Source organism: Brachyistius frenatus, unplaced genomic scaffold, assembly GCF_029030835.1.
Source record: "Brachyistius frenatus isolate BFR_SWC_R1_liver_20210118 unplaced genomic scaffold, ASM2903083v1 Contig_10, whole genome shotgun sequence".
Classification (NCBI taxonomy): Eukaryota; Metazoa; Chordata; class Actinopteri; family Embiotocidae; genus Brachyistius; species Brachyistius frenatus.
Genome location: NW_027210609.1, coordinates 1,037,093 through 1,062,886, shown reverse-complemented (window position 1 = coordinate 1,062,886; position 25,794 = coordinate 1,037,093). Strand labels below are relative to the sequence as shown.

Sequence of the window (25,794 nt, the reverse complement as noted above, 5' to 3'; positions counted from 1 at the left end):
TGAGTTGAGCGGCGGTATAGATTAGAAAAAAGACAGAACCGCAGACTGCTCCCCCTCACTTGGGGTCATGTTTTTAGTTGGCACTGCAAACACCTGCCCTAAAGCCACAGAAACAGCCTCCTCACCTATTGTTCCTGGAGCAGAACTAATCACAGCACTTTACCTGTCGCCTGGGAGGTGACACCTGAGCCAGGCCTTGTACCAGCCGCTGCTGCAGACACACAGCCAAGACAGATGGAGGGTGGCGGGAGGGGGATTACTGAGTGAGGGGAGACAAAAGATAGGCAGCCTTGTGTATTTGTAGCGAGATTTCCACATGTTGCCTCTCGTTTGGGAATAACTTTGCCCTTTAATCACCATTTAACCCTGCTAAACAGTATGGGATTTTTACAAAACAGTTGTTAACATAAATATATCAACCAGGAAGTTGATATATATATTTTATTGAACCAAAATATTTACGTGCCCACCCCTACATGATCTGCAGTAAAATTTTAAAGTAATGTCCACTGTATCCTTTACAGAGTAAGCTCATTGCTGGAAGCATCATCCCCGCCATAGCGACCACAACAACCGCCGTGGCAGGCTTGATGTGTCTGGAGCTCTTTAAACTGGTGCAGGGCCACCAGAAGATCAGTTCCTACCGCTCGGCTTACATCAACATGGCCATCCAGCTCTTTGTCATGTCCCGGCCAAACCGGCCACGGCTCTACGAGGTGAGTAACAGCTCGAAACCACCACAGCCATTCTCAGTTAGTGGTTGTGGGGGGATTAGGGACGAGATCTATGAAGCATTCAGTCATATATAGGACCTGAGTGAGGTACTTTAATAAGGCGGACAGACTCTTACTGTATATACACTCATAATTTATGCCTGCCTACTTCGGGGGTAAATCTGTGGAGTTCTTTGTAAATCGATGTCCTTCCTCTTTAGGTGGAGAGCATTAGGACATGAGTAAGTGCCCTCAGCATAAGATCCCACTACTAACAGTCAATCTCTTGCATATAAACTCAGTCTTTAGCTGGCTCAGTGTAATCCTCAGAGTATTTCAGCACAGGTAAGGCACAGTTAGGCCCAAAGCAACTGTAATTCAAAGAAAGAGTTTATTCTCTTAAGACAGAGTCATTTCAGGGTCAGGTTCACCCACCCTGACGCTCGCGGTTATACCAGCTTTAGGAAGTCACGCAGCACTGGGTTTGTTATGTTGTATTGGCCAAGCCTTAAACCACAAACACTACGTGGCTGCCAGTCAGATTCAAAAGCTTGTTGCAATACAAGTCAAGTCTTGAGATTTAATTTTGCTGCCCTCATACAGGGCGCACTTCTCGTCCCCATAGCTCACCTCTGGAAGTAATCAGATACTAGATCCAAACTAGTCAGCTTTTCCACTCAGGGCATTGAACCCCTGACAGGCTGAGGTCACAGGGGGTCAGCACGTGGGGTAACTGTGTCATGTGTAACGTGAGGGTGCAGTGACAGGGGGCTCTGAGACAGTGAAGCTCTAGTTTCAGCTTTGGTTACAGGCAAAATGTCTGCATCTGCATATAACGCCACCGTGATGACAGAAGCGGCTGTGATTTTCGGTACAGTTCTGAGGTCTCAGACTCAAAGATCCTGGTGTTCTCACAGTTGATGCCCAGAAACTTGGTCATGGTTGCACATACCTGGATATTTTTTTTCTGTCTTCTAAATCTGGCTGGGATAAACACAACATTGCCCAAGCAGCATAGAGCATTCAGTGCAGTCAGTAATTAATTGCAAGCAGTCGCACTGACAGAGTACCTGACCTCATCCCAGCGAGGAGGTATATGCTGCATATTCAAGTGCCGAATCGTTTAGTCAGAGGGACGAGCAGACGTTAGATTTTCCAGACCCGGGCTTCTTCAGCGTGGGCTAAAGTGCTATATCATCAGCTTTTAAGCTTTTCTCTATTAACAGAGAAGCCAAAGCAGAAACAGGATACCATCAGGGGAAAAACATTTTTTGCAGATTTTCTGGGTTAGCATTTTTAAACAAATCTTCGCGTTTAATATTGGAAAGCACTCATAAAAGAGGAACACGCATTATACACTCACTGAGAGTGAGAAAGAGAGAGAAAGATAGTTGGCTGCCAAACCTTCAGCCACATGGGAGATGCTCTTGTGTCTGCCAAAGAAAACATTGAAATCTTTCGTCTTCATGGTTTGTTTAAAATTGTGTAGGGAACCTTGATTGTGATTGATAACCTCCTCTCAGATATATTCCCCTTTTTTTATGCAGTGCATGAACCACATAGATATGTAACTGCGCTTTCATTAATGCTGAGATAAAGTTAGGGATCAAATGGCATCAATTCTTTCAGTTATTTTGATCACTCTCTTGGTTTTTATTATAGTAAATGTTTTGAATGTCCAAAAATGGCTAGTTTAGTATTACTATCTTTACTATCTAGTATTTTAGCTTATTATTGGCATATCTGTTACTGCATATATGTTAATTAGTAAGTAGAAAAGATATGTTCATAACAACGTACCCATTAACTTACATAGTTGGTCCACCAGTGAGTGTGAAGTGTTAATTTTCCCACTCGGTATACATTTGGCAAAAAAAAAAAAAAATGTATGTCCTAATTTGCAGGGTCCTTATCAATAAAGATTTTTTTGTTATTATAATTACAATTCTCAAGTACCTACATATTGACACAGGTTTCAGCCTCAGTTATCCAGTGTCAGTCTTACTTGTTTCCACTATGCAGCGTTCGTGCAAACACATTCCAGTCAGGGGCCAAAGGTCCAGGGTCTCTACAGGCTCCTGGCTGAAGTATATTGAAATTTTGAATCTAAATGCTTGTCTCTGTATCTGATTTGTGGCCTAGACATTTTGTCACCAGTTAAAGGGATAACATAAGGTGAAGAAACTATTTAAAACCTGGATACATTTTAAGCCCGGCAGGGTTTCTGCTTATTCTTTCTACTGACACACGTAAATTACAATTGAGGGTGTAGATATATCACTTTTCAAATAGCAGAAATTAACCCTGAGGGACAAAGCGGGAGAAAAAAAGCAATATATTTGTTATTAATAATCTCTTATATCTCTAATCTAAGATTAGAGGAGGTTTTAGTCGGCAGCTTTCGAGACAACTGCAGACGTGCAGCTGTTAAATATCACTGATCAGACATGCAGTATCAAGAGCTCAGCTTACTTTTGCAATGACTTAGATCTCTCCCTTCGTGAGATCAGTCTCAGTTCATTAATATCAAGTAACAATACTCACGTCTCACTGGTTGTATTGGTGGCCCACCCAGTGTTTGCTCAAAGTGGAGTGTACCACATCGCAGCATTGCTACAAGCTTGGCATTCATTGCAATGTAACCTGTACTGTCACAACTGAGAGGAAGAAAATAAATTGTTGGTAAGGTGACTGTTGTGTTTTAAGGCTTTTGGAAAAGGAGTTTTTGACGTGGCTGTGTAGCACTATGCTCTACTTTATTGTTTTACTCTCAGACGCTTTAAGTAAAATAAATGACAGCTCACTCTCCCGCCATCCTTATCGTTTTCCAGAGATTGTTGCTTTAATGCGGTTGTTTTCCAAAATAGGACGTTCCCATGGCTTTCCTCTGCGGCTGCTGTACTCCGCATGAAGGTAATACATGTATGTCAACAAACAGGAGGCTGCCCTTGTCCACCCGACACTACAACTCTGTCGCATACTTTCTTTCCCTGTGTTTATGCTTTTCAGTAGAGCATGGATCTGGCCATTTTGGTGGTTCTGACTTGTTTTACATAGCACTTGTTAGCTGCAGTGTGCAGGCTAATGGCTCGCTGGCTAACAGCAAACAACTAGTGAGAGGACAGCAGCGTTGCTGCTATTGGGGCAGACAGACAGCGACTTATGCATCGTTTTGTAAGCACTGCTCGGGTGTGTCTGTGACATTTTCGTGTACATGACCAGGGGTCACATTAAATTTTGTATAAAATTCTGGAAATCAGTAACGGAGACCCTTAAAATGCTTCAGGAAAGCCTCTGGTAATAAGGCAATAAGCCTAGAGAGGTGTTTGAAGTGAAATTTGTGTTTCCAAGGGCCAAAGCGTCACTGTCCAACACTGAAAAGGGCGCCTCAGGTCAGGTGGCTTTTCTTAGACATTCTCAAAGTTGTGCACTCTGAATCTGTCCCCCAGGGTCACAATCTTGACACCGAGTTTTACTGTGATGCTTTGAGGAAAAACATTCAGTGCAAATGAGCTGCAATGTGACGCAATGGCACTTCGGTTCTCCAACATTGAAAATGCACAAGTTTCTCGTTAACAACAACACAATCGTCGCTCCGTACCAACTCTACTCACCGGATAGGGATTTGGCTCTCTGCTGCTTCTTTCTGTTCCCAATAATAAAAGTTTCATGGGCGTAAAGAATTGCAGACCCACCAGGACCACTTCTAACAAAAGAATGTGTGAAAGTACTCACTCACGAACGTTATAGTTTCTCTGTGCTCCGTGCACGTCACAGTGCTGTCCAACATTCCCTCGCAACAGGAGAAGTTTCTGATCCACCCTTGTAAAGAGATCATTATTTCCATCAGGAGTTATTAGAGACAAAAACATTGCTAAACAGGAAAGTGGCAAAGCTCCGAATGGCTACTAAAGTGGTTTTCTGTGAGGCAGCTGTTTGCTAACACTTTAGTCACATCAACTTTATCACTGAGATAAACCTTGGTTGACCAAAAACAAAAGAATTTCAAATTTCTTTAGCGGCACTCTTTATTGCAAGTAGTTGTACACAGTATTTGACAGGAGCAGTACACCAAGTGGGCCTTTGTTCATCTCAGATCATCCAGTGTAGACAGTCCATGCGCTCTTATTGCAGAAAAAAACCTCCTTAGACATTAAGGGATTTTTCAAGAGCAGCAAAGATTGATGAATGTTGTGCTCCTGCAGCTGGAACTGAGCTGCAGCCTCAGAGAAACATCACCCGAGGCCAGGACAGAGCAGGATGTGTTTCAGCTGTGTATTAAATAGCTTGATCCTCAGTCCCTCCAGCAGCTTACCCAACAGTCTGTACCACTGAATGCTGCCTTTACTTTTTTTGTTCGGCTGCCTGCTGGCTGGATGCTATGAAAATACTCCCTCTTCCATGGCTGTGCACACATCCTCCTCACCCTGGTCTTAACTTTATGCCCTTTCACGCTCCCTCTGTCCCCTTTCTGTCTCTAATTCAATTAGCAGTGTTGGACTCCCGATCTCAAGAAAGCCACTCGTAGGTCAATTCTCACACTGGTTCTTTGTTAATTGCCTGCAGAAATGACGTGTATTTCCTGCCTTCACAGGAAGAAAAGTATTGAAACCAGATTTTCCAGAGAGCCCTACGTGATCTTGCTGTATGCATGCAGAGCACCAGGAGGCAGGGATTTTGTGTTCATCTGCCCCTGTCCCTGTTTCTCATAACTTCCCATTCAACTTATTTCCTTCATGTGCATTTATAAATAAGGAAGAAGCAAGAGTCACATGGTCATTCAGTCCAGGGTGGTAGTTTATTGTTTTACATGTAAAAAAACAAAACCTGCAGCTAATTATGTTGTGACTTGAGCACTTGCGAAATTGAAGGTTGCACATCTGTCCACAAATGACAGAGAATGGCTTAAAGAAAGACAAAGAACAACAATGGGGGAGATTTATCTCACGTGGTTAAATCTGCTTCGGTCTCCTTGGGCTGTGCCAGTAAAGGAACAGAGTGAACCTGATCCGAGGCCCTCTGGATTCCCAGAGGAGCACAGAGGGCATTGTGCCGGTTGTAACTCAAGACCCAGACATGAATAGTGCTCACGGGATAATGAGTAATCTGTGGTCGACATATACGGCTTGTGCCTTCTGTTGTTTTCTAGAGTTTGTTTGTTGGTGGTATTGTCTCGGTTGGTCTTATGTTGTTAAGTCCGATGTTGTTCTTTGCATTACTCTGCAACTGCTGTCCTTTAGTTCCCTATAGGTCTTTCCTTTCCCTTTTGTGTCGCAAACGACAATATTATGTTTGTGCACGGGTTGTTTATTTATGTAGCATTAGACACAGAGAGGACAGTGGATGAGGGATAAAATAGTGAAACAGGAGATGATTTGGATAACCCCCTTCAAAATAGCTTTTGTTTAGTAGAGTGTATGGTACAGCATATAAACTTTGCATGCAAAGTCTCCATTTAGCCAAATTAATGCCATAGTTTTGCTTTTAAATCATTCTCAATCATATTTCCTCATCTTGTGCATATTTAGTCCACAGGCAGGAGACACACAATACGGTGGTTTATGGTTAGACATCTGAATTTAATCTGCTGAATCAGGGTTCAAACCTGTGTCAAAACTAAGGCTGCCTTCACTTTTCTGAAGGGTGCTTCAGCAAAGCAGTGTATACCAACCTGCTTTCGAAGCACAGCTCTGGAGCTGACCTTGACCTCTGATCTTTCTGGAGGACTGCCAATTAAATTGCTGTTTCCTCATAACTCAAATATTCACTATGAATGAAAAGTAATGAAATATTGATTGACCCTCCACAACACCACTTTGCGTAAACAAATATCAAAGTACAATTTATGTTTGTAAATTGCATATAGTCTGTGTGAAAATGAAGAGCATGAGTGGGAGGGGCTTAGCAAATTGATTATTCGGGCTATACTCAATTTATATTTTCTCCAGAAATGCAACATAGAAATTATTTTCACAATCTTTCAAATAGCTACAAATGAATTTGAATTTAATTAAATCATTTTCAGATTTAACATTATGTTTAGTATAGTCTGTTTAAATAGTATTAGAAAATTATATTGACAATATGTTAGTTTTGATACCTGTTTACTGTGACATTAAGTTGATTTCCCTTTTCTGCTGTGAAAATATTTGCCTCATCTTGTGGATTCAGTGGATGGTAAATGACCTGAAGCAGATGAAATGGATTATTTCTCTAATTTAAATAAATTGTTGCAGATTTTGAAATATAGTTGGAAGGGACTTATTGATATATTTTCTTTCCACTTAATATAAAACATTTGATCCATCAAAATGTCTACATGAAACTAAAATATGAATCTCTTTCTGTCATCAATTCTTAGTCCCATCATTTGTTGGTTTGTATGTGTTTTTTACGTAATCTTTTCGAACCTTATTAATAGCATTGATGCTGGCAGAAGATGGGTTTCTTATTAGTGTTGTTAAATTTATTTTTCTAGGCTGTTCCTGAGGTCGAGTTTAAAAATGTGCCATTTAACTCACAATTCTAAAGGCATTCTTTTTTTTAACTTCTCTCAACACCAAAAACCTCAAACAAGGTCCAAAGTCTGTCCGAACAGCATGTTGGATGGTTCGGATTGCATCGAAAACATCCTGCCCCTTCTACTTTCTGACTTCAATAGCAGGAGTCTGTGTTTCCCTAATATCAGTAACTTTCAATGATCCAACATTTATCCTCTTCACACCATGATTGGACAGCTGTGTGGTTTTAATGGAAGAGTAACACATTATTCTCCCCCCACCTCTCTATAATGGTCTTTTTTTCATTCAACCTTCCAGTGTGGCCACTCAGAACAACAGTAAACACGTGATTTCCAACATGGTCGGACAGCCTATATTTGGAGGGAATTGCCAAGTTGCCTCATAAGCAAAACCTCACAACTTAATTGTGTGTAATAATGATGTAAAAGGATGTGCTTAATTGGCTGGATTTATTATTTTGCCTAATTTCTTTTTAAATGTATGAGACAGTCTGTTTTGCAGAGATGAGCAGCTTAGACAGTGAAGGCTTAGTCATGTTTAGGCCAGCGATAAAAATCTAATTTTCCCTTGTGATATTCCATACCAAAAGAGGCCCTGCATTGGTTTTATGCATCCTCAATGTGCACAGGGTTTCCAGTCAGTTAAGGATCACCAAAATGGTTCCATTTCATACTGAGGGGTATGAATGTTTGTGCTTAATCTTATGGCAACTAATCCAATAGTTGTTTCATTTCACTCAAATCAATAAATGCGGACCTAATGGTGGTGCTAGAATAAATGCCAGGCGATTACCAAAATCATTTGGATTAATCTTCTGGGTAAATAGTGCTAGCATGGCTAAATATGTCTCATGTTGTAGATTCTCTTCTCAGAAAAAGCTGCGTTTCACAAAACAAGGTATGTGTTTATCACTGACTTTTGATATCAGGCAATTACATTACATTACATTTCATTTAGCTGACACTTTTATCCAAAGCGACTTACAATAAGTGCATTTCAACCATGAGGGTACAAAACCCAGAACAACAGGAATCAATGCAATGACACAAACTGGTTTTTATAATAAACCAGTTTGTAAAGCAGCAGAATATATTTCATTCTATCACTGTCTTTTCTGCTTAGAGACAGAAATATTGTCTAATAAAACCTCAAAGCCAATTGGAGCTTTAGGCAGATAAATAAAAAGTTCTCTCTTTCCATCATTTTGAAAGAGATATATCAAACATCTTAACACTGCATAGTGTCTGCATGCTTGTTTTTTGTGTCAAGGATTGTGGAAACATTTGGCTGAAAAGCCTTGCTCCATTTCTGATCCAGAAAACACTGGATTACATTTTCTACACAACATGTATTCTTCTGTGATGTCAGTCCAGTTCTTTGGATGCCCTTGGATTTCTCTTTCTCTGGAATTTGGGTGGTATTGCTGGATTTACAAGAATGATTAAAAAGTAAGACCATACATTAGTGGTTTTGATTTAGATAAATGCTTCTGGTATCTCAATACATTTTTCATGTATTTTTCAAAAAAACAAATAAAACCTTAAAGATTGCTCACAGCAAGCAATATTTTCTTTGCTGTGTCTGGGAAGATGCATCTTTAATTGACCTTGTGAGTTATGTGGTGCTCTCATGCGTCTCAGCCTTATTTGTTTGTGTTCAACATCAGATAAGCTTGTAGCTTATTAACAGTTGACAAGAACTGGACATCATATTGACCCACAGATATCAAAAACTCACTAGAGTGAACAATGCACGGAAGTGTTGCATCACTCCATACGATCACATCACATGACCGGAGAGTGTGACCTTTCATTTCTAAAGCTCAGATCAATGTTACAAATTAGGATGGTGCAACAAAGTGCACACTGATCACAGAGATGTATGTTGGTATTGAATTCATCCTTGTGAATGAGAGAGCTGCATCCCTGTGTCACCCAATCAAAATGTACTTCTATATAGATATGTACAATATAAATATATGTAGTGAAAGTGCAATACAAACATGAGTGAAGGTACATTTATACAAGACTTCAAAACACAAGATCAGTGCCATCCCATCTTTACACATGCCTAATCTACTCATAAAAAAAACACTTGAAATGTGTTATGAATGACTTGCATTTATTACAAATGGAAGTAAATTAATAAGTCTTAGTATCCATATTTCAGGCTCCATCAAATGCATCACTTTGAAGCACTTTGTCAATAACCTATTTTTTTTTTTTTTTTTTTTTATATAACTGTCAGTCAATTCTGTCAGACATTTGCAGTTTGAGTGTCTCCACAGGCTGCAGCATGTCAGTGGCCCATTTGTGTTTTATTGACTCAGTACTTCTGCCCCAGGTCATCCCAGTCAGGTGGAGAGCTGTTATCTTCTCATTTGAAAGACAATCCCATTAAGAGGCTGTTTGCTGTTTTACGCATCAATGGAAGCCTTTCAAAAGCAAGATCTATGTGGTAAACTCAGCACTCTCCTGAGAAGTGTCTGAGTGTTACTGAGCTGCCACTCCTGCTCTTGCTCTTGCTCTATTCTCCACCAGCATCAGTCATCTTTCAAAACGCACACTGGAATTTAAAATTTCATAGGAGGCTGTGGCTCAGACGGTAGAGTGGGTTGCACACTAATTGGAAGGTTAGTAGTTCGATCCCCAGCTCCTCCTGTCCGCATGCCTAAGCGTCCTTGAGCAAGACACTGAACCCTAAGTTGCTCCTGATGGTGTACCATCAGTGTGTGAATGTGCTCCTGATGGCAGCACCTTGCATGATCTCATTAGTGTGTGAATGGGAAAACCATGTTAAAGCGCTTTGAGACCAAAAGGTGATAAAGCGCTATACAAGTAAATACCGATTGTTTTTTTTTTTTTTAAATCTCTCTCTTACGTTGTATATAGGCAGAGTTTAGGGCTGGTATCCTGTGAAAGAGGCCAGGAGTGAGCAGTTGGAGGTCCCAGCCATCTGTTTCTTCACTGCAGCCCAAAGAAAGTGGTGATCAAGTAGCAGATGACATTCCCAATCACACAAAGGGTGCATTTTTACATGACAGTACTGTTGTCCCATTGTTTCGAACAAAAAGGCCAAAGGACAACATGTGAAGATGTGTGTTAAGTGCTCTTTGTATGGTATAATTTTTGATTATGCTGCAGTATATCTATCTCAAAGCAATATTCACCTGTGGTATTACTGTAATAATTGTTTAGTCTTGATTAGATCGTTTATGAAAAGGCTTTAATTCAGTTTGGTTTCTTGGGCAAACATATGAACATATTTTAATGGAAGAGTTCTCACTTTACAGCTCAGAGCTTCCAGCTATTGATGTTGTGATGTCACTGACACTGTCACCATGCATCACCATTGGGTTTGTGCTCTTGGTATGACGTACAGTAAATACTAGATGGTGAAGTCCATACAAAAAGAGGAAATTGATTAGCCTCTAATGTTTCCATTTAATGCAGTGGGTGTTTGAAACCTGAGAGATGTTTCCTTAATTCAGTTTTAAAAAGTGATCTTTCCTTTGTTATGACACAGTAAATGTCTCATAAACATTCAGTGTATTTGAATAATTTTTCATTTAAAAAAAATATAAATGTTATAAATGTATAACTAGCACAATATAATGTAAAGTAATTTGAATCTTTAGTTACTTTAAATCCAATAAAGAATAGACACCCCTACCTGCTTTTAAATTTCGGACTTTCCACTATTTAACAGCCCGTATCAGTTCAGTATAGCTTAAATAATCTTGATGCACAATTGCTTATTCTGCTGTATACCGTGCATACAATACAGTCAGCAGCAGTGAAAAGCGGCTTGACTTTCAGGCTCAGTTGAGGACTAATCTAAGATATGAAAATTTAGTGAAAAGTTACCAGATTGTCTACGAAAGGAAAGCTAAGGGAAGCTAAAAGAGATTACGATAAAAAAAAATATGATCTAAAGAGACCCCACACCGATCCTCCATCTGCCTCCACTTTGAAGCCCTCCAAAGGAAAATAGTTGCCTTTGAAGAAACAGGCCTCTAGCCACAGTGGGTTGTAAAAACGTTTCTACTGTTGGGATTCTGGCCAGATAATGAAGCTGAGACGAGAGCGTGCCTCTGCAGAGATATTTCTTGTGGCAAACTGTAGGTAAGAGGACTTAGGGAGGTTTGCCTGAGTCCAGCTTCCTGTCTGCAAAAGTGTTCCATTGTCTTAAAGGGCAAGATTGAATTGCACATTATGAACAACATATTATGATTTCACTCCAAATGCAGTGACCTGTGCAGAATGACCATACTGGGACTCTTTACCTCCTTATTAGGTTCATTAGCTGAACTTCCTTTGGCTGCACGCCCAGGCCCTCATCTATATCTACAGACAGAGGCATCTATTTTTGGACTCCATCCATCAGTTGCCCTTGTTATCGTAAGAGACTGAATTTTCTATAAGGTCATATATTGTTAGCTGCCCTAGTGAGGTCTCTTAATGTTCTGGGACCATAAAATAATAAATGATGTCGGGACTGTTATTAAAACCAACAGATCAAAGTCCACAAACACCAAAAAAAAAATCTCAAAAGAACAGAACAAAAAAAAGAAGACTGGTCATGAAAAGCTGACATACAGTACATTTTAAGCAGAAAAACACTCAAAAAGTACTCATTTGCCATTCACTAATATTGTAAGTGAAGTTTTTTGATTGTTGGTCAAGATTGTGACGGCGAGGCTTGGTCGACTTTTGCGTCAGACCTTCTCAAAATTCTGTGTTGTGACTCATTGGAAATAACACTTTGTGATGAAACCAGATCCTTCTGACCTTTTGATCATGTAATTCTGTAGATTTGAAGTGTAGGTAGATGAGAATGGCTCACATGCCGTGGTTGTATTTCATTTGAGATGACTTTTTATTTAACATTTCCCTGCATCTACTGCTGAATTTTTCACATTGGGTTACATGAAAGTCAGTACTGTTCTAAACAAATAAATAAAATACACTGTAATATTTTGTAGGTGTAATGCAGTAATTTCCTTTGCAGAAAAAACATGAATTTCACATGTGCAAAAACTCATGTGATTACATGTGACCACATGCACTTGTGCACGTGAAACTTGTGGTTTTGGAACATTTTCATGGTGTGATGTATGAGGCCGTAGATGAGGAAGTAGATTCCCATGTGAAAACTTTTCCACATATTTTCCCCATTTTATCATATGTTCCATGTGGTAAACATGGATCATACATGTCAATGTGGAAAACATGGGAAACTTGTGTTTTTTTCTGGAAGGGTTTTATAGTCGCTTTAAATGATTAATTTGTTCTGTTATTGAGAGTATTTGCACATCTTACTTTTTTAGGGACAGTTTAACTTTTTTGAATCTCAGAATTTGCATTACAGACAGATGATTTGTTTTATGTTCTGAGTTGCTAAAAATAACATTTCATTTCTTTGTTCATATCTCATCCTGTTTTATTGTTTTAGAAATAAAAAATTGGAAGGGGTATATGCACATTGAATCCTATGTGTCTTTTTTTAAGATGAGATAAATTACTGTCTGCACTCAGATTTTTCAGGAAGAGAGGGGGAGCACTCCGGGGCTTCCTGTCAACAAGAGGAAGCAGCCTGCAGCTCTGGTTGTTCATATCAGGGCAACTTCATATCTGAACATGCCACATAGGGAGAGTGAATTTATAACATCAAATGATGGAGAAGTCACAAACACTGATTAGACAGTTGGAAAATTTAGTATGATTTAAAAAACACAAACATAGATTGCAGGGAAGCATTTTAAATTATATCTCAGGACAAGTGGATGAAAGACAAGTAAGCATTAAGCATTGGAATATTAAACATGAAGCCGGAATATGTTGTGTGTTGCTTTTGCATAAAGATTGTGACTGAAGTTGACACAACTACTGCACATTCTATGGTCAGTTTACATTCAAGTGATATTGTCTGTGATTTTTTTTAGTTGTATCAGTAAAGATATGACAGCAGTGGTTAAGTGTGAGGCAGTTAAAAACTTGAAATGTCATAGTGTCCTTTATTGTTTTAGAAAGACCAGCTGTTTTATGTTTTATGGGCAAGTTCATAGCTCTGTTTATAATACAGCAGATGAGAAATTTGGCTGTCCTCCAACAACAGTGCAGACAGAGTATTAACTTATATATATATAACATATGTTCACCACTGGGACTTTATGCCACTGCGGTACATGACGTGGCCATTTGTCTCGTCCACATCCTCTGAAGTTTAACCACCCAGAATCCCGACTGCCAGTTCTACTTTCTGTCCAAACAGACTGCTGGATGTGCACACATACAGTGAGATAGGACAACCAGCTTGAACACTAGTATTAAAAAAAAAAAAAAAAAAAAAAAGTTTTTTATGAGGTTGAACAACTTGCCTCGACAGGAACAAGCTTGTTTCTCCTTTCACTGCTGTTTAGTTCCATTACCATTTTTTTTTATCTTCATTGCCAGACACACTACGATTTTATTTTTAATGTGTTGAGCACTCTCAGAAATTTCAGCTTGCATTTTTTCAAGTTGGACACTCCAATCACAAGGCTGAGCGGACCGAGTGCAGCTGTGATTAGCCACGAAGCAGCACTTGGCAGTGATTTGCCAATTGCTCTGTTTTCAGTATAACAGGTGACCTCTCAGACAGTAATTCTACACTCTAACCTCAAGACAATCTTGCCCAACTTTAATACTTGTGTTATATTACATTGTTAGTGCAATAGCTCTTCCTTTGATTGGTCTTGTTTAAAACTGCAGTATCCAGCTTGAGTGCAGTTGGTTTATTTAACCAACGACATAAAAAAAACTGCAGTTAAAAGCGTGTGTGCTACAGAATATTGTGTGTGGGCTAAAACAGATAAAACAGATTTAGTGTTATTTTCCACTCTGATAATTAAGTTCAGCGGTGCTCGAAGAGGAAAACAATAACTTTGTGTTTCACATTTCCCCATAGATAACTGTTTCATCGGGGCATCTTTGCTTTTATGGTGGAAGTTTCACGATAAAAGGATACTGCAGTTGTGCTTGTGGGAAACCATTTGTAATTGTTTCCAGCAGTTAATTTGGTTCCAGCATTCTTGCTTATTTTTTTTGTGTGTCCTGCTTTACTGTGAATAGTTGACGTCACACTATAAATGGACCGATAGTAGCTGATTGGCTTCACGTTCCTGCCAGAGTTGTATGACAGATATGTAGGAGAGGAAGGGAGGCGAGGGAGTAAAAATAGCCTACACGCCTGCTTTGCATTGTGTAAAATCAGCATCTGCACACAAAAGCACTCATGAAACTCTCTCGCATAGGACCACTGAGAAAAGAGACCTATTTTACAGTCCAACAATGATGTTGCCTTTGCAAGAGCATTGAAAAGAATTCTCTTTTGTACCATATGTGCATTTCAGACTCGAATCCTGTTCTGTGCAGAGAAAGTTGGAGGCTGTACTAGTATTTCATTCTCGACACACATACACACACAAAAAAAAGCTAGCATGGCTAGGATGGTGATGAATATCTTGCAAACAAAATATGCTTTGTCTGAAAACTGGGATAAAGGACGTAGATACCCAGTTAGACATGAGGAGAAGGAGAAGTATGCTTCGAGTGTGTCTTCATAACCCCAAACCCCATAAGTGATGGGAGTCGAAAAGTTCCCCTTGGCTGCTGGAGCAGAGATAATTGGACCCAGGTTCAGCCAGAGTTTTGGTATTCACATCACGAGCCAAGTTTTGATCTTCACAACTTCTCTTACCAGACAGTATGCAAACAGGGTCGTCTGACGAAGTGACATATTCAGACTTATTTTGTCCATGTGAGGAATTCGGACCCTTTTCAGTCGGCTGATGGTTTTTTTTTTTCCCCTTACACGTGAGGATTATAATGCTTAATGTAAACATGTCATTTGATGACCAACACCCACAAAGTGGCAACAGAAACAGCTAAATATATGTTTGCAGGGGTTCAATTAATCTGTGTGGGTGTCACAACTTTGTACTGTGTCGTTGTTTGGAGGTGGAAGGTTGATCCTATACGGCTATGGCGGATCATCCATCCTACGATCTGATCTCGTGAGATGTGAGAGGTATGATGACAGCGCTTTGGGGTAACAGTGGAGCCTGAAGCAAAAGAAAGAAATGAGTTAAAACTGTCATTCTATCAGTGAATGACTGTTTGTTCAGCTTCATTTAGACTCACGAGACTGTCTTCATATTGTCTTGTTATAAGGTCTTGATGTATCAAATGCATTCCAGCTGTTGACTAAACAACATCATCCCTTTGTCTTAATATGCGTGTACCTCTAATGTGAAAGGACACAGTCAAGCTCGCAGTGTGCTTTACAGAAGGGTAATCAGTTCAGTCGCGATTGCTATGTGTTAACAACTAACTGGAATTAGTGGTGTCCTTATTATGAAGATTTACTCATCAATTAATTATCCTACCAACAAGATAGGTTAAGATAAAATCAGACTTTATTAATCCCGCAGAGGGTAAATTTAGTAATAATTACAATAATATATAATATAATAATAATTGAGATTAATGATTTATTTGTCTTTTTCTCTTAATTTTCTGCCACTGTTGTAGTTTGAACCTAGTCGTAGTTTATTAATTCACATACACCTTATGAAGAAGTGCCATTTATTGCTTGTGATATTTGGAATTGCAACTCAATCCATTGCTGTGTTCCAAATGGCAAACTTGTGCACTAACACTCACTATTTTGTGTGCATAAGTGCGTTCACACTGTCAAGTACAGAAACATGCAGTGCACGACAAGTACCAGGATAATGGCACTCAAAACGCCCCAAAAAATAAGTGTGAAATGCTGGACACTTTCCACCCTGAACGGTCGCCATCTTGGCTCCATAGAGGAACGGGCGGGGCCACCAGCTGGTAGCATTTTCAAATTAAGGTCCTTGAAGTATGTAATTTGGAACACAGCACATGATATTAATAGACGTCAACAGATGCTCATTGAAAAGATGTCCATCAAATACTACAAGTGAAGTGCCTCAAGACAAATGGTTAGAGACACTAATTCTCCACTGATGTAGCATTGAACCACAGTAGAAGAACATGGATTAACAAGATGATTCAAACTTCAAACAGTGAAAAATATCATGGAAATATTGATGGGAATACAGCATTTCCGTTAGTTTCATCGAGCTGTTTGTATGCAGACGAATGACCATGATTCTAAATATTATGCAAAATGATTGAAGTCAGATTAAGTCATTTCGATCAGCTGATTATGTAATAATTACGACAGGCCTAGTATAATTTATTTCCATTTGCATAGATATCTGCGTTGTCTAGACATTTTTTTCCAGTAACATTTAATCAATTCAAATCTCTTACCATCTGCTCAATGGATTGGAACAACTTTTGGTTCAGGCATTCCCAGCACCATCAGCATAGACATCCATGTCTTTCTCAGTATGAGTTATAATAATTTTGTTGATCCCTTCAGATTTTTTTCTACAGAAGCATCATCAGGTCAAAAATTACAGTTTGACCAATACTGTGGTTAAATGACTAAATACCTGCAAAACTATTGACATTCCCATCAAAGCTGTTTTTTGCATTTAACATTAAAATACAAATGTTAACGGCTAAGATGCTAAGTTACGATGGTGAATATACCTACTAAACAACACCATGTTATTTGTTGTTGACTGTTAGCTCAGTTGCATGGCTGGAGATTCTTAGTCTAGCTCCATGCACATGTTGTTACATCTCATCCTGTCCGTTAAATGTCCTTTCTCTTGTTTTCTAATATTCTGGTTTCCATTTCTAGTTTTATTTTGTTACTCACTTCTTGTTTTGCTTCAGATCACTTCACTTCTGATCCCTAGTGTTTCCCTCCTTTGTGATTGTCTGCCCTGCTCTGATTGTCTCCACCTGTCCAACTGTCTCCATCTGTGTCCAATTGTCTTCCCGCCCTCGTGTGTGTATATGTAGGCCTACCTGTGTCTTTCCCTCTTGTCTTTGCCAGTTTGCAGTTAACAGCTCTTTGTTCCAGCGTTGATTTTCAGTGAGATTTTCCTTGTGTTTGACCTCTGCCTCTTTGTTCCAGGATTTGTTTGTCTGTGCCTTTGTCCCGTGTCGATTTACTGTCGGGTTTTCTTTTGGACTTTTGGATTGTACCTGTTATTCTGAGTTTTGGATTTCCCTTTTGATTCCTTTATTGTCACTTTGATTTTGTTTGTAAAGGTATATAAACTGAACTGCCCATCTGAGAGTCGTGTACTTGACTCCATGCCCCGTACACGTCACACATGTAAAACTACAACTACTTATCCTATTAGATTCCTTAAATTAAAGAAAATGGCCCTTGTGACTCTACATTTCAGCAACTTACAAGGAAATCTGGCAAGGTGTCTGGAAAAAACCCTATGTTGCTGTTACATTGCATAGAGCAATACATTTATATTTACACAGATGCAGGTTTTATGAGAACATTCTTCAACTTTTTCTCAATTTGCACCCATATCATGGGCTCTAAACACACATTACATGGCTACATGGATTCTTACTGGCTCAGGATGATTGTAAAACTGTGAGAAGTCTCAAAGATGGAACCTGAGAAAAGCAGAAAAGTCCCTCCATCATTTCTGAGGAAACACCTTCTTGACCTCACTGTGGCTTATTGGAGTCTGCTGATTGTTCTCAGCTGCTTTATAACACAGCAGTGACAAATGCAGTCTGTCTGTCTCTGAGTGTCCAGCACTCTTGTTATGGACACAAACATGTCCTACACATCTCTCAGAGCAGGCACTACTTCGTCTGTCAACTTTGCTCACATGTGTGTATGTGTGTGTGTTGCTGTATGTAATGTGTCCATCATCAGGTCGCAGGAAAGAAATACACCCTGTGGGATGACTTCCTTGTTGAGGGCAGATGCAGCAGTCAGCAGGAAATGACCTTGGAGGAACTGTTCCAGTATATCAAGGTATGCTCGCCTTATCCCTCTCAGCAAGGTGCACGGAAACACACACTGCCTTCACACCCGGTGCTACCGAGGACACATTTTGTGAATGTTTTTTTGTTTTCTCTCTCTCTAAACCGGCTCACCTTCCTCTAGTGCACACAATCTTATTGTTTGAAAGAATTGGCGACTTTACACCAACCATTCACCACTTCAGAACTCTTCTCAACCACCACAGAGGAAGAAGAACGGAATTAGCCTATTTTCCAAAATGTCAAACATTTCCTTTAAGGCTTATACCACTCTTCTAACAAATTGGATTTCATGGTTGGTAAAGAATGGGCGCAGATGGATAGATTAGATCAAATTTAAAACAACTACCATACCATGGCATTGGCATTGTTTTCTAACTGTTCTAGTTTGTCAATCGTATCACCAGTAACGTAAGACGAGCGCAATGAATCACAAGCTGCCACTTCCATCATCTCATGAATGCTTATATTATTTAACATATTTGCTGTATTGTTGTCACAGTCCAAAAAACATACAGTTGAGCAGAACATAGTTAATGTGATTGCAAAGTATCCCAGAATGCAATGTTAAAAAACACAAACAGTATCTTGATCACATTCCATAACCCTGCTGATAACTGAGATAACAGTTAACATGTAAACTCTCCTGTTTTTTTGTCTTTTTGTCTTCATACACTTGTATTTATTGCCCCCTGTGCACATTCTTAGACTCCCAGTCTAGTTTTTATGCATGCACATTTATGTCCTGAACAGACATTTGGTTTATTGATTCTGATGGATTTCTGTTTTCTGAGGAGGCAAAAGGAAAATAAATTGGCAAGCATTGTGACTGCTCCAGGTTTTCTTTAACCTTTGAGTTGCCCTGGTGTGCCTCTGGAGACACTGCAGAGCTTCCTGAAATGCTGAGGTTGTAAAAGGCCACAGGTCGCTCTCCAGCTATGCAGACTGATATCTTTGCAGGAGGTAACTTTTTGTATTGCATATAGGCAATACTCTACCTGCATGCCTTGTTAACCTTATTATATTCTACTGCAAATTAAATTGAATTATTTGTCTTTGTGCAGGAAAAGTACAGCTTGAACATCTGCAGTCTATTCTATGGAACTGCTATGTTATACAATGGACACAAGGAGAGGCTGAAGAAGAGGTACGTAACAGTAAACCGTAAGATACAGTACAGTGTCGCACATGTCTACACGCACAGCCCTGCACATCTAAACAATCACAAGAAGCAACGCTCTTGTGTTTGTTTAGAGTCTAATGACAGGATGAGGCGTTTCCTCTGAGCCTGTGAGGAGTGAGCTTGTTGACACATACACATGCGTCAGTGAACACAGATGATTGAGATTCCTCCTCAGGTTTCCTCCTGTTTGTTGAGGCCAAGAGTTAAATGGTTAAATGAGTGTGGCGTTTTTTTCTGCATCTTAGAAGCCACACTGTTTGGGCCTGTTCAGTGCTGCAGCACATTACAGGCACATTTCATAATCCTGAGGGCGAATCAGATGTCTCGTGCTGTGAACTGTCCTCATCAATTAAAGAACTGAATCATAGTAGAATATAGACCCTGCGGGATGTTTAGATTGCTGTTGGCATAAAGAGAACAGAGTAATAAATCAGTTGACCTCGAAAGTTTGTTGGCAGTACTTCACTGGGTAAATTAATATTGTGTATTAGTCATTTTTGCTTAAATCTTGGGAGCTCTTGAAAAAATACTTTGCATATATATATTTTTTTAATGCTCAAGTCACTGGGGAGATTGGTGTTAGTGTTGTGATTAGATTAACCCTCGTGTTGTCCTCGGGTCAAAATGACCCGCAGCTGTGTTCAACCAAGTTCTATTTTATTTTCATATTTTTTGGGGATCATTGGTGACAAGGAGGCTGTGAGGGTTTCTTTAAAGAATGATGACCAATGATCCCAAAAAATATAGAAATAAAATAGAACTTGGTTGAACACAGCTGCGGGTCATTTTGACCCGAGGACAACACGAGGGTTAAGCTAAAGGGGAGAGGGGCAGAGTGCTGACCATGTGGGCAGCAGACCCTACATGACAAACGCCCTCACCAGCAGTCACTTCCCGCAGAGTCACCCCGCCCCAAGCTTCCTGTGTTGGGTCAGTAAACGGGGAAAGAAAAACATTAAAAACTCAGATGACACTAAAAATCACAACAAGGGAAAGTTTTATTTTTCAACAATTTTCGTGTAATGTAATGCAATATATTGCTTTTTGACATTCATAATGTTTCTAAGATGTAAATTCTTTGAAACGGATCACAATTATATTTTTTGGATGGTGAAAGTTTTATTTTTAGCAAATCTTACATAAACAGGAGTAATTATTTTCATTTGTTGGAGACTATTTTCAAATGCGGATATGTGCTAATGTTTATTCCCAGCAGCAGTGTACAATGGCCTGTTGACATAGTAATCGAGGGACATGTTACTAAGAGCCACTATATGACTCACTGATGTTTTTGTAACTGTTTTTGGATAGTAATGGAAGTCTGTAACAGTTTCCCGGCAAGAAACAATCATCTTTATGTTTGTTGATGGAAAGACACTTTTGAGGACCTACTTTAATATGACTGTGTCTAACAGGGAGAACACACATTTGTTTACCTGGTTCATAACTCTTTCCGGATAAAAGTTATAGGCCGTGTGTATTTTTTGCAGTGTGTCTGACGTGGTGAAGATGGTGACAAAGGCAGACATCCCTCCACATAAGAAGATGCTGGAGTTGATCCCCTCATTTGATGAAGATGAGCAATGTGAGTCGGTCCCAACTATCAGATACCTGCTCTCATGATGCCATCAACACAAAGTGTCAGTGAAAACGGGCCACACGAAACTGCTTCAGTGAAACAAAGCAAATTTAACTCTCCTGACACATCATTTAAAGAACGAGTTGATTTTAAAGCTTAATCGGTTGTTTACAAAGATTGATATGAGTGATTTGTTTTACAGAGTCTGTCTATCTATTCCTGTCTTTTCATTTGATATTGTTTGAAATTATTGCACTAAAACACAGATTTTTATTGATAACCACTCTAATCACTGTAATCAGTTGTCCTGTCCCTGAGCCATGTCCCCATAATACTGCATAATGAGCACAGATTGAAATACAATTCCTCATTTGGCCTTTTCATTTGGGCTTTTTATTTGTCATTTAGTTATATAGCAAAAGAGGAAATCTAATTACACTTCAAATTCCCCTACATTTTCTTTTACCAGAAATATCTCTCCTGGGCTCTGCTTGCCAACTTTTAGTTTTGATTTAGATGTAAAGTGTGTCTTCTGAAGATGCAGGGGAAAAGGTTGTGAAGATGCTTGCCAGGTCCTGTGGATGTAGATGATCTGACACTGCTAGGGAAGGGCTTGTACCAAGGTTTAATTCAGGCATGGCATTGAAGGGGTGCAGGCAGACACTTGCAACCACCACCCTCCACCTCCCTGAGGAATCCCTGCAGCTGTTCAGAGTAGAGGCCTGCATCTGTCCTCAGATTACTTATGTGTGCGTCCTGCCCTCTTCCACAACCTCACAATGTGTTTCACTCCACACCCTCACATTAGCATTCTTACATTTTCAATTGGCTATGCTTTCCCTGTTGGCTAAACTAAAATTGAATGCTGTCATGTGAATCATCTCGGTAATTATTACTGAAGCTACTTATACTTGTAGTTTATAAAGATAAATGTGTAAATGGGATTATGATGCAAGGATGCAGTTTGGGATTATGATGTCTATGTGAACAATAATGCAATAAATGTGTCTTTGAGGAACAAGTTATATCTGTGTACTACACTAACAGACATCAGTTCTCCAACCAGCTTTTAAATAGCTCACTTACTTCTGTTCCAGCAATGACTATGATGCTCATACCACATCTCCTCTTTTTAGTCAGTCTTTGTACCATTTAAACTGTTCACAAAGATCTAGTGTGTTTACAAACTATTTACATGATGCTTTGATATGTATATTTCTTAAAACTGTAATTCTAAGTTCTGTCACACGATGACACAAAATACTGCACTGATGTGTACGGCAGTATGCCTGCAGCATCATGTTTCATAAAGAATTGAGAGGAAGATTCAGTTTTTTTGAGTGAAAAACATGCAACCCAATGACAGAGGGCTAAAATAATTCGATTTTATAATTCTTTAATAACTTTGCAGCATTTTGCACTGCTCATACTTAAGCAGGAACAGATCGTGTTTACATTAAATACAAAAAAAACAAAACGTTTTAATCCAGAGGTATGGACATTGAAAACGAAGCAGTCTTTTTGAAAAAGTGTTGTCAAAAGGTCAGTCTTTCTTAATCAAATGTATCCAATGATGTCATTGCATATGATAGGTTGTCGGCTACCTGTTTTCATGAGAGCAGTGAACTGGTAGAAGTCAGTGTCCAACTGATGTAACCCTGTGTGGGACTGGTGAAAGAAAGGTTTGAGAGCCTGGCGTCCCACAGGACAGGACATCCGTTTGGGAGCCTCTTCCGCTCTGCTGACCTTCGTGGAGCATGTCGGCTTTGGCCTCAGCTCCACACCTTTAGACATCCCAGCCAGTCTCCTACGCATGTTGCCCAAAATGTCTTTGGCGAGACGCCGGCCCGCACTGGGCTTTAGTTCTGCTGGCTCAGGACAGTCTGGTAGGTCCATCCAGTTCTTTATCAGGTCAGCAAAACTGTTGTCCCCCAGAACCAGGGGTTGTCTGTTCCTGCTGCGGCTCAGCAACGACGTTGTCCAGTTCTCCGGATCACTGGCCTCAAATGAAGTCCAGCGCTCCAGGCAAGCATCAGAGGTTGATTTGGGCCGGATACGACCGGAAGGTCCTCTGTTTGTGCGGAGACAGGCAGAATTAGAGACTCGCACGTTTCGGGTCCTTCTCAGCACCACCCCTTCATCGTGCCAGGACGCCTCAGAGTAACCCGAATCAAAGTCCACACTCTTCTCACTGCTGGGGGAGCCTTGCGCCAGTCGCTGCTGCTGCTCTTCCTCTTCTTCCAGCGGGCTGACCAGGCAGCAGGCAGAGTCATACGTGCTGGCTTCACTGGCGTCAGAAACACGTAGACGAGTGAGTCGCTCCTGCTGTGCCCTCTGTTTGCAAAGCCGTGTTACAGCGAAAGACCTGACACATGGTTCACTCAGTGGCCTCGGCCTGCTTATCTGCTTCAAGTCCTGCAGCGATCTCATCATGTAGTGCATGTGGTCCCGCAGGCAGTCAGTAGAATCTCCTACACACAGCTGCACAACGAGAAAGAGACAAATTCTTAGTTGTGCATACAGAATTTTAACAAAGTCTATTCAAATTCAACACTTCTTCCAAAACAACTTAAAGAAAGAAAAGTTAAGGTCATATGTTGCAGCAGACTACGGAGCTGTTAGGCTGCCTTCCAAAATATCCCATCATGCCCCGGCCAGTCCAGCTGAAGCTTGAACGGTTCCTTGTGTTATTTCCAGAAGTCGGCCAATAAGATTTTTACCAGCTGAGATCACTCTGCTCTATGGTCATATAACAAGCGAAGTGTTTCTGACAAATCTCAGAGCAGCTTTATGGAGACCATCCCATGTAGTATGATCCCAGACAAATATAAAGTCCCAGTTCAGAGCACAGGATGCACATTTTATGCTGGGAAAACTCTCCCTGCCTCCTAAAGTTAAACGGGAAGTTTGAACAAAGTAGAGCTGAATCTAGAGTGCAGAGGGGTGGCTCACATATCCTCTCTGGACTCCTCTAGCTTACAGGATGTTGACTGGTATGTATTAAAAAGCAGGAAATGACAGCAACATTTTGGAATTACCCAAAGATCGAGTAGTCATAATGAATCATACTATCTCCCAGCTTTTAGGTAGACTTAAATCAGTGCAATCCAGTTACGAAAATAAGGCTTCCAAGTTCTATTTACGCCACATGATGATGAAAATGAAATAAAAACATCAAACATACCACGCTTTCCTTTGCCAGAAAGTTACAGAAATGCCCCCAGTATGTCAGCAGCCCAACTTTTTTGGTTGTTTGTTTTTAAAGTTCTTGTAGTTTGTTGAGCCTCTCTGTCCTGCCAGTGTTTGGCTTCGAGTACTGAGGCTACCACAATGCCATGATGTTATCACAGCTGTGGGTGCGGAACCATTTGGCCCCTGAGGGAGACTTATCTGACATATACAGAGACACCCACAGTGGCATTCTGTGGTCAGTCTGCCACTTTTTTTTTAAATGCTCTGTTTGTCTTGGCTGCATTAACACAATGCAGAGAGGTGATGCACTATGCATTTGGCATGGAGAGTTCGGATTTAATTAACTGTGACTTCAAAAGACTTCACTATGACAAAAATATTTTCAAAGAACAGTCAATACTGGAAAAACTTAATAGAAATATTAATAGTTCCAGCAAAGAACACTCCACATGGCCTACAGAATTTATGCTCGGGGTCCATTGCAATCAAGTCCCTGCTCTACATCGATAAAATTATCCAAATGCAATAAAACAGAGACATAAAAAAAAAAAAATACTTACCATTGCTTGTGAGACAGTGTTAGCAATAAAGTTCAAAAACTTATTATTATTTTCTGGAAGAAAAGAGGAAAATGCATTCAGTGATGAGTGACTATTACTAAAATATTCTTGCTAAAACATATAGCCCGGTAGTCTAAAGTAACAATGCTCACCTTTGCATTTGGTTTAAAATAAATCTGAGCACAATGAAGAACTCCACAGATTTACAGATGGTTGGAGGTGATGGTCTCTTTGTTTCCTCCCTCCTCTGAGCCACAAGCAGGTCTGTCAGCGGACTTTGACGATGTTGGGCTATTCATTGCAGCAAATCAGCGCAGCGCATCACACAGTCAGCCAATAGAAACCCGCCTGAAACAAGATGCCTACTGGAGGGAGTCATTTCACAGGTTCCGACTGGACGTAAATTGCCGCACACATATCATATCGCTGGTACTCCACATCTGGAGTTCGGTGATTCGGATTTCGGAGGGGAAAAAAAAAATCATGCAACAAGAAATACATTCATTTATAAAAAAAAAGTTTCCTTTTAATCATATATGTCTAGCACCATTAGACGTTGCAAATCACCAACAATGAAATTTATATTAAAAAAAATAAAATAAAAATAAAAACACTGATTTCAAGACGCTTTGTAGTTTCAGAAAGCTGTGTACATGAATACTCTCTTTAGGAAAAGTTACCTTGGACAGCTGTTGTAAGTAAGATCCCCCGCATATGTGTTGTTTTACTACATGGCGCCACCCTGTGGATCTTGTCGCCATTCATTTTCCACAAACTTTTTCACAGCCTTTTAAGGTTTGAGAAATGCATTGAGAAATTCACCATTCTTTTTCTTGAAGGGCCTTTTGAAATGCAAACATAATATCCGGCTCACGTGAAGTTCTCATTTCATTTGCAGCTGAGCAAATCATTCATGAACTACATCTCATTATCTCACCTCTTTGGATGCTGGCAACACGCTGTATTGTAATTCAGCCAAAGTGCAGTAGTGGGAGTAGAGCTAGGCCCGGGCGTCCCAAACAGTCCTGAATATTTAAGCCATAGCCTCAGGTCTCTATGTCTACGGTGTTCAATGAGAGGCAGAGAGGCTTTGCACT

The 25,794-nt window shown here is 40.0% G+C and overlaps 2 protein-coding genes across 5 annotated transcripts in view; one reads left to right on the top strand and one right to left on the bottom strand.

Moving 5' to 3' along the window:
* Window positions 1–21,966, top strand: part of uba7 (ubiquitin-like modifier activating enzyme 7) — a 37,053-nt gene extending 15,087 nt beyond the window's left edge. Inside the window, exons 21-24 of the mRNA XM_069690746.1 lie at window positions 525–716; window positions 18,074–18,175; window positions 19,248–19,330; window positions 20,857–21,966. Coding sequence (XP_069546847.1) covers window positions 525–716; window positions 18,074–18,175; window positions 19,248–19,330; window positions 20,857–20,989 — 510 coding nt within the window. The 3' untranslated portion in view covers window positions 20,990–21,966. The remainder of the gene's footprint in view (window positions 1–524; window positions 717–18,073; window positions 18,176–19,247; window positions 19,331–20,856) is intronic.
* Window positions 21,967–22,324: 358 nt separating this feature from the next.
* Window positions 22,325–24,968, bottom strand: LOC138616443 (PAK4-inhibitor inka2-like). Of its 4 annotated transcripts, XM_069690741.1 has the most exons (3): window positions 24,850–24,967; window positions 24,698–24,750; window positions 22,325–23,426 (listed from the first exon to the last, which is right to left on the bottom strand). In XM_069690741.1, exons 2-3 carry the CDS (start codon window positions 24,698–24,700, stop codon window positions 22,503–22,505), a joined length of 927 nt encoding a protein of 308 aa, XP_069546842.1. In that variant the 5' UTR covers window positions 24,701–24,750; window positions 24,850–24,967; the 3' UTR covers window positions 22,325–22,502. The 4 variants fall into 4 exon arrangements, with proteins under 4 accessions (XP_069546842.1, XP_069546843.1, XP_069546844.1 ...); XM_069690742.1 differs by having other exon boundaries at window positions 24,698–24,968; XM_069690743.1 differs by lacking the exon at window positions 24,698–24,750 and having other exon boundaries at window positions 24,850–24,966.
* Window positions 24,969–25,794: the final 826 nt, after the last annotated feature.